A 9,594-nucleotide genomic window follows, 5' to 3' on the forward strand; every position below is an offset into this window, starting at 1 on the left:
GATTTCATACAAAGTTGAGGGTGTAGATGAAAAATATATTATATATTTTTAGAACAAAAGCTGATTTAGTGAACAAGACTTCTTTTTTTGAAATTGCACTGAGCACAGCCTGTCTGAGTCCAAGTGAACAAGGGATGAGATGGGTCGTACTGTGACCATTTCCGCCCAGGAGGTTAACCATCAGATCTTCATATTCACTTTGACAAAGATGTCAAATATGGGGAATGAGCTGAGACTAAACAATACATGATGCACTAGCACTACATTGCAGCTCAAGTTTCACTCCATAATTTAATAACAACTCTAACAACTTAACAAGTAGATATCTTGCCTTGATAAGCCAGCCATAATACCAAGTCATGAAACAGAAATTCCCTAGCACTGTCCAAAAGCCAGAAATCAACACCAACTGTTGAATATCATTCTACCACAACATTCGTCATGATCACTACTTAGGTAGCTAGTGTTCGGTCCTTTTTTATGCAATTTGAAGTGCAGCAGCATAGCGGTCGATGACAACATGCCACAGCGTACTGTCGACGACTTTGAAAGTGCAGGTGTCTCCTGCCTTGAGCCCGTTCTCCTTGCAGAATTTTGGCCAGCCTGTTACAAGCCTATTCGTAGCCTTTCTGGTGCCCGGATACAAGGCCACACCTTCCACCTCCCAAGAATTGTCGCTCTCCATGGGCTTGAGCGCGATCTTGCAACTCTCCACGAATCCGAAGGGCCGTGGCAAACTCTGCAAGCCATTGCAGCACAGGGCAAAAGTTATTGGTTGGGAAAATTGGATATTATCGGATGGGTTATTTGTATCACAGTTGATGAGTGAAATGATGACAAATTGACAACATTATGCACGAGTTGATAATACTCTGTCATGTCAAGAGTTGTCTGATAGATTGTTTAGTTCCCTTATTTCCAAAAGGTGCACTCGTATTTCTTACTCTATTTTTTTTTTCAAATAAGTTCCTAATTTGCTCATGGAGTAAAATAATAATTGTACTTACACATTTTTAAGCACAGAACCGCTGCTGATCGTCTTCCTTAACCAAGCCTGCGACCCTGCAGATCCAAGCTCATAGACACACTTTGTCTTCTTGTTTAGGTGCCCTGAAGTTGTTGGGCTTTCTACCATCCTTTCGTTTCCTTTTCGGAGTTTTCGGAGTGGAAACATGTTCTTCCTCTTGGCTTTGTGCTCCAGGAGCTGAGAGGACAATGGTTGTAATCAATTTAATCTATGACCAAGATATAGTTTTTCAGAAAAGTTTGACTACTCACATTGCTCGCTTTGCTGAGACGAGCTTGTTTCTTCCTCAATGTGCTCATTATTCCCATGTCCATAGGTCTCCAATGAGAAGGTCATGCGCCCGTGATACTTGATCAGCAGGACATGAGTTTCAGACAGGTTTTTGTGTTCCAGAAACTTTGGCCATAAGGGTCCGGCGAAGAAGACATTCGGGCCATCCTTCTCGAGGTCGACATGCCAGGATGTCGAAAAAATGGCTGCCGGTTTCGGTCTGCTCAGGTCTTCTTCTGAGATGTATCCTCGCCGCAGAAACTCAGGAGGGATAGGCTGCAAGAACAGTTGGAACGACATAATGCAGTGAACATACATGCTCAGCAGCTTAATGGTTCTGAACATTTGAACGGGAAAAATTAAACAAACCATCTTTTCCTTGAAACTTGTCTGAAATGGCACAATGAACTGGGGCTTACGAGCAAATGCATTCTCGATCTCAGCTGGGCTCAAAACTGAATATGAACAAGCGTGAATTAGTTGTCTAATGTTTGAGCTATGATTGTTGTAATTGTTAGGTCAAAAGTACATGTAACTAACTAAGGAAGTCCAGACGCACCAGTAATTGTTAGGCCGAATGGTTTAATAACAAAGCCGTCGTCGAACACCTTTAGGGTGACCGTGCCGCGCAATACATGCTTGAACACCAAGTAGCAGCCGACGCCAATGCCGTGCACGGCAACAAACTGTGGCCACCCATCACCCAGGAACGAGCCGTTGGAGTCTCGGCCGACGGTGATGCCCCAGGGTTTCTTGCCGAACGGACTCATGATGTGGGCCTTATGTTCAGCGCCACGATCTCCGGTATCGAACCACCGAGCGGTCTCATCGTTGATGCGCTGCATAATCACAGTGGGGTTCGTCATGGAAGTATATATCAGGATATAAGATGGACAACACTGGAGCAGTAACAGTGACGTCGTTCTTACTCCCTCCGTCCCATAATATAAGAGCCTTTTTTACAATAGTGTAGTGTCAAAAACACTCTTATATTATGGGACGGAGGGAGTACAAGATACTTGGAAGCAGGCAGTTTCACCATCTGCTGCATCTTGGTTCGCATGCCATAGTTGCCGGACGATCCCATTGCGCTTGACACTACCTGCGAACAGTGACATGTCAACGTGCACGACAAGGACAGAGAAATGCAAATCTGTTGCATCTGCAAGTGTAAAAGAATGTAAAAACACTTTTTTCAGTCTTTTATGTACGTACTGATGAAGAAAAGAATCATCAGTAACTGCAAAGCCCTGCTTATTAGCTCGCATTACCTTGTGATCCAGTGAACAGAGTCTCTATTCCATTTCCAAAGCAACACTATGCAGAATAGGTGATCTTTATATACTACTGTAGTACAAATTAATGCATGGAGGCTAGGCTAGTACAGTACAACTAGAAATTATTAGCTGGTTTTGTACTGATTATTTACAAACGAGGAGCCTCTAGCTAGTTTAGTTTCTAATTATATATATTTGCCCTCTGAAGAAAGTCGTATTAGCTGATTTTGTGCTGATTATTTGCCTGGCTGTTTCCTCCTCACGCTGCTGGAAGCGGACCCCTTCCACCGGTAAAAGAAGAAATTGCGATAGCAATGCTAGATTCTAGCATCGTGCCGTTTATTTGCACTGGATTGTACGAACCGGCTGATTAACCATGTACTGAATGATGTAACTCTGTCGTTTTCGCAATAAAGTGCCAAGAGGCTTTTCCCTTAAAAAAAAAAGAAACCCTGCTGGTTCATGTTTTCAATCAAACTAGTAGTGCTCATATGGATATTGGAAGACATGCATGAACTAAAATCTAGTAAATATCAAATCATGCCGGTCAGAGGCAGGAGATCTCTTGATGCATGGCGTCTCCCAGGCGCGAAATGTTTGAAAACGCATCTGAGAGACCCGGGGTGGATCTTCCGAAGAAAAGAAAATAGTACTATCACGTTTGAATCGAAATAAATCACATCTGGAGGGCTTTGGGCGTGTGAAAAAAAAAAGGCTGTTTTGAAAATCAGTAGCATACGCGGCGAATATCCAGCTTTGGATGGATCCGCGGCGTGGAGATGGAGTACCCCATCGGTAGATCCATTCGTTCCACGCTTACTCGACACCTCTCGATTTGAGTGGGAGACACTAGCTAATGCATCTCACCAAGTCACAAGCCAAGGGTTTGAGTGAGGAGGGAAGAGGGGGAAAAGGAGGACGGAGATGGGGGCCGGTTACCTCCTGCCCTGCTTCCCTACGGCCGGCCTTGCTCCTTCCTTCCTTGCGCTCCCCGTACGTCGACCGCCGGAGTGCCTGCGCCTCTCGCCTAGCTGTGCGCGGTGGCGGTGGCGGTGGCGGTGCCTGTGAGAGGGGATGGGAGGTGAGGGGACGGGACGAGCGACTGCAGTGGAGTGGAGAGGCCAGCGGCGGACCGGACGAGCTACTTGTAGTGGTAGTGCTAGACAGTACTCGATGCCGCTGTACTGTAGTAGCAGTGGTACTGCCATGCACGGGACACGAAGCAAATAAGTACAGTAGTAATAAAAGAGCTTGCCGTCCCTTCCTCCCAGCTTCTGTCTCTTTGGACGTCGCCTACCACCACATCACATCACATCAGGATCAGAGACTCACGGGAAGATATCACAACACAACTCTAAAACATAAATAAGTCATACAAGCATCATAATACAAGCCAGGGGCCTCGAGGGCTCGAATACAAGTGCTCGATCATAGGCGAGTCAGCGGAAGCAACAATATCTGAGTACAGACATAAGTTAAACAAGTTTGCCTTAAGAAGGCTAGCAAATACAGATCGAAAGAGGCGCAGGCCTCCTGCCTGGGATCCTCCTAACTACTCCTGGTCGTCGTCAGCGGGCTGCACGTAGTAGTAGGCACCTCCGGTGTAGTAGGAGTCGTCGTCGACGGTGGCGTCTGGCTCCTGGGCTCCAGCATCTGGTTGCGACAACCAGGTAGAAAGGAAAGGGAGAAAAGAGGGAGAAAAGCAACCGTGAGTACTCATCCAAAGTACTCGCAAGCAAGGAGCTACACTACATATGCATGGGTATATGTGTAAAGGGCCATATCAGTGGACTGAACTGCAGAATGCCAGAATAAGAGGGGGATATCTAATCCTGTCGAAGACTACGCTTCTGGCCACCTCCATCTTGCAGCATGTAAAAGAGAGTAGATGGTAAGTTCACCAAGTAGCATCGTATAGCATAATCCTACCCGGAGATCCCCTCCTCGCCGCCCTATTAGAGAGCGATCGCCGAGTTATATCTGGCACTTGGAAGAGTGTGTTTTATTAAGTATCCAGTTCTAGTTGTCATAAGGTCAAGGTACAACTCCGGGTCGTCCTTTTACCGAGGGACACGACTATTCGAATAGATAAACTTCCCTGCAGGGGTGCACCACATAACCCAACACGCTTGATCCCATTTGGCCGGACACACTTTCCTGGGTCATGCCCGGCCTCGGAAGATCAACACGTCGCAGCCCCACCTAGGCACAACAGAGAGGTCAGCACGCCGGTCTAAATCCTATGGCGCAGGGGTCTGGGCCCATCGCCCATTGCACACCTGCACGTTGCGAGGGCGGCCGGAAGCAGAACTAGCCCCCTTAATACAAGAGCAGGCTTACGTTCCAATCCGGCGCGCGCCGCTCAGTCGCTGACGTCACGAAGGCTTCGGCTGATACCACGACGTCGAGTGCCCATAACTTTCCCATGTAGTTGGTTAGTGCGTATAGACCAAATGGCCAGACTCAGATCAAATACCAAGAACTCGTTAAGCGTGTTATTTTAAAGTAACCGCGAACGCCGACCAGGGCCAGTCCCACCTCTCACCTAGGCAGTCTCAACCTGCCCTGTCGCTCCGCCACAAAGATCCACCCAGAGGGCCGTCGGGACAAAGGTCCTTTCAGCCCCCAATCCGTGAATCACTCGCGGGTGCTCCACGAGCCGACCCGACTTTAGTCTCCACATGTATCATGTATAAAGTATAGTATATACCCGTGATCACCTCCCAAGTGATCACGGCCCGATAGTATAGCACAGCAGACGGACAAGAATGTAGGGCCACTGATGGAAAACTAGCATCCTATACTAAGCATGTAGGATTGCAGGTAAAGGTAACAACAGTAGTGGCAAAGACAGGCTATGCAGCAGAATAGGATTAACGAAAAGCAGTAACATGCTACACTACTCTAATGCAAGAGTATAGAGAAGAATAGGCGATATCTGGTGATCAAGGGGGGGGGGGCTTGCCTGGTTGCTCTGGCAAGAAAGAGGGGTCGTCAACTCCGTAGTCGAACTGGGCAGCAGCAGCGTCGGTCTCGTAGTCTACCGGAGAGAAGAGGGGGAAGAAACAGTAAATACAATGCAAACATAAGCATGACGGTGCATGACATGACAATGCGCGGTGTCAGGTGTGCCCTAACGCGGTAGGAAGTGATACCGACGAAGGGGGGAAACATCTGGGAAAGTATCCCCGGTGTTTCGCGTTTTCGGACAGACGAACCAGAGGTGAAATGTTGCATGTTTGATATGTTAGGGATGTGTGGCGGACGAACGGGCTGCGTATCTGGATTCGTCTCGTCGTTCTGAGCAACTTTCATGTAGAAAGTATTTTCATCCGAGTTACAGATTATTTTATATGATTTTCTAAAGATTTAATCATTTTCTAATTATAATTATTTATTTAAATCCAACATTATCCAGAACAGTATGGGATGACGTCAGCATGACGTATGTGTGATGCCAGTGTTGGAAATATGCCCTAGAGGCAATAATAAATGGTTATTATTATATTTCTTTGTTCATGATAATTGTCTATTGTTCATGCTATAATTGTGTTATCCGGAAATCGTAATACATGTGTGAATACATAGACCACAACATGTCCCTAGTGAGCCTCTAGTTGACTAGCTCGTTGATCAACAGATAGTCATGGTTTCCTGACTATGGACATTTGATGTCATTGATAACGGGATCACATCATTAGGAGAATGATGTGATGGACAAGACCCAATCCTAAGCATAGCTCAAAGATCGTGTAGTTCGTTTGCTAGAGCTTTTCCAATGTCAAGTATCTTTTCCTTAGACCATGAGATCGTGTAACTCCCGGATGCCGTAGGAGTGCTTTGGGTGTGCCAAACGTCACAACGTAACTGGGTGACTATAAAGGTGCACTACGGGTATCTCTGAAAGTGTCTGTTGGGTTGACACGGATCGAGACTGGGATTTGTCACTCCGTATGACGGAGAGGTATCTCTGGGCCCACTCGGTAATGCATCATCATAATGAGCTCAATGTGACTAAGGAGTTAGCCACGGGATCATGCATTACGGTACGAGTAAAGTGACTTGCCGGTAACGAGATTGAACAAGGTATTGGGATACCGACGATCGAATCTCGGGCAAGTAACGTACCGATTGACAAAGGGAATTGCATATGGGATTGATTGAATCCTCGACATCGTGGTTCATCCGATGAGATCATCGTGGAACATGTGGGAGCCAACATGGGTATCCAGATCCCGCTGTTGGTTATTGACCGGAGAGGCGTCTCGGTCATGTCTGCATCTCTCCCGAACCCGTAGGGTCTACACACTTAAGGTTCGGTGACACTAGGGTTGTAGAGATATTAGTATGCGGAAACCCGAAAGTTGTTCGGAGTCCCGGATGAGATCCCGGACGTCACGAGGAGTTCCGGAATGGTCCGGAGGTAAAGAATTATATATAGGAAGTCCAGTTTCGGCCACCGGGAAAGTTTCGGGGGTTATCGGTATTGTACCGGGACCACCGGAAGGGTCCCGGGGGTCCACCGGGTGGGGCCACCTATCCCGGAGGGTCCCATGGGCTGAAGTGGGAAGGGAACCAGCCCTTAGTGGGCTGGGGCGCCCCCCTTGGGCCTTCCCGTGCGCCTAGGGTTGGAAACCCTAGGGGTGGGGGGCGCCCCCCCTTTGGCTTGTGGGGGAAGCCACCTCCCCCCCCCCTTGGCCGCCGCCCCCCCATGCAGATGGGATCTCCAGGGCTGGCGCCCCCCCAGGGGGCCTATATATAGTGGGGGGAAGGGAGGGCAGCAACACCACAGCCCTTGGCGCCTCCCTCTCCCCCTGCAACACCTCTCCCTCTCGCAGAAGCTTGGCGAAGCCCTGCCGAGATCCCGCTACATCCACCACCACGCCGTCGTGCTGCTGGATCTCCATCAACCTCTCCTTCCCCCTTGCTGGATCAAGAAGGAGGAGACGTTGCTGCTCCGTACGTGTGTTGAACGCGGAGGTGCCGTCCGTTCGGCACTCGGTCATCGGTGATTTGGATCACGGCGAGTACGACTCCATCAACCCCGTTCACTTGAACGCTTCCGCTCGCGATCTACAAGGGTATGTAGATGCACTCCTTTCCCCTCGTTGCTAGTATACTCCATAGATGGATCTTGGTGATGCATAGGAAATTTTAAAATTCTGCTTCGATCCCCAACAGTGGCATCATGAGCCAGCCCTATGCGTAGTTACTATGCACGAGTAGAACACAAAGCAGTTGTGGGCGTAGATCATGTCAATTTACTTGCCTCTACTAGTCCTATCTTGATTCGGCAGCATTGTGGGATGAAGCGGCCCGGACCGACCTTACACGTACGCTTACGTGAGACTGGTTCCACCGACTGACATGCACTAGTTGCATAAGGTGGCTGGCGGGTGTCTGTCTCTCCCACTTTAGTCGGATCGGATTCGATGAAAAGGGTCCTTATGAAGGGTAAATAGTAATTGGCATATCACGTTGTGGTTTTACGTAGGTAAGAAACGTTCTTGCTATAAACCTATAGAAGCCACGTAAAAACTTGCAACAACAATTAGAGGATGTCTAACTTGTTTTTGCAGCATGTGCCTTGTGATGTGATATGGCCAGAAGATGTGATGAATGATATATGTGATGTATGAGATTGATCATATTCTTGTAATAGGAATCACGACTTGCATGTCGATGAGTATGACAACCGGCAGGAGCCATAGGAGTTGTCTTTATTATTTTGTATGACCTGCGTGTCATTGAATAACGCCATGTAAATTACTTTACTTTATTGCTAAACGCGTTAGCCATAGAAGTAGAAGTAATCGTTGGCGTGGCAACTTCATGAAGACACGATGATGGAGATCATGGTGTCATGCCGGTGACGAAGATGATCATGGCGCCCCGAAGATGGAGATCAAAGGAGCAAAATGATAATGGCCATATCATGTCACTATTTGATTGCATGTGATGTTTATCATGTTTTGCATCTTATTTGCTTACAACGACGGTTGTGAGTAAGATGATCCCTTATAATAATTTCAAGAAAGTGATCACCCTAACTGTGCACCATTGCGAAGGTTCGTTGTTTCGAAGCACCACGTGATGATCGGGTGTGATAGATTCTAACGTTCGCATACAACGGGTGTTGACGAGCCTAGCATGTACAGACATGGCCTCGGAACACACGCAAAACACTTAGGTTACCTTGACGAGCCTAGCATGTACAGACATGGCCTCGGAACACGGAAGACCGAAAGGTCGAGCATGAGTCGTATAGAAGATACGATCAACATGGAGATGTTCACCGATCTTGACTAGTCCGTCTCACGTGATGATCGGACACGGCCTAGTTAACTCGGATCATGTTTCACTTAGATGACTAGAGGGATGTCTATCTGAGTGGGAGTTCATTGAATAATTTGATTAGATGAACTTAATTATCATGAACTTAGTCTAAAATCTTTACAATATGTCTTGTAGATCAAATGGCCCACGCTAATGTCAACCTCAACTTCAACGCGTTCCTAGAGAAAACCAAGCTGAAAGACGATGGTAGCAACTATACGGACTGGGTCCGGAACTTGAGGATCATCCTCATAGCTGCCAAGAAAGCATATGTTCTTGAAGCACCGCTAGGTGAAGCACCCGTCCCAGCAAACCAAGACGTTATGAACGCCTGGCAAACACGTGTTGATGATTACTCCCTGGTTCAGTGCGGCATGCTTTACAGCTTAGAACCGGGGCTCCAAAAGCGTTTCGAGCAGCACAGAGCATATGAGATGTTCCAAGAGCTGAAAATGGTTTTCCAAGCTCATGCCCGGGTCGAGAGATATGAAGTCTCCGACAAGTTCTACAGTTGTAAGATGGAGGAGAATAGTTCCGTCAGCGAACACATACTCAAAATGTCTGGGTTGCACAACCGCTTGTCTCAGCTGGGAGTTAATCTCCCGGATGACGCGGTCGTTGACAGAATCCTTCAGTCGCTTCCACCTAGCTACAAGAGCTTTGTGATGAACTTCAATATGCAGG

The 9,594-nt window shown here is 47.6% G+C and overlaps 1 protein-coding gene across 1 annotated transcript; it reads right to left on the reverse strand.

Annotated features, from left to right (window-relative positions):
* Positions 1 to 156: 156 nt before the first annotated feature.
* Positions 157 to 3,719, reverse strand: LOC123126012 (putative B3 domain-containing protein Os04g0347400). Its single transcript, XM_044546437.1, has 7 exons — positions 3,514 to 3,719; positions 2,337 to 2,399; positions 1,857 to 2,136; positions 1,667 to 1,752; positions 1,279 to 1,573; positions 1,008 to 1,204; positions 157 to 739 (listed from the first exon to the last, which is right to left on the reverse strand). Exons 2-6 carry the CDS (start codon positions 2,382 to 2,384, stop codon positions 1,077 to 1,079), a joined length of 837 nt encoding a protein of 278 aa, XP_044402372.1. The 5' UTR covers positions 2,385 to 2,399; positions 3,514 to 3,719; the 3' UTR covers positions 157 to 739; positions 1,008 to 1,076.
* Between the last annotated feature and the right edge of the window lie 5,875 nt (positions 3,720 to 9,594).

This window comes from Triticum aestivum, chromosome 5D, assembly GCF_018294505.1.
Source record: "Triticum aestivum cultivar Chinese Spring chromosome 5D, IWGSC CS RefSeq v2.1, whole genome shotgun sequence".
NCBI lineage: Eukaryota > Viridiplantae > Streptophyta > Magnoliopsida > Poales > Poaceae > Triticum > Triticum aestivum.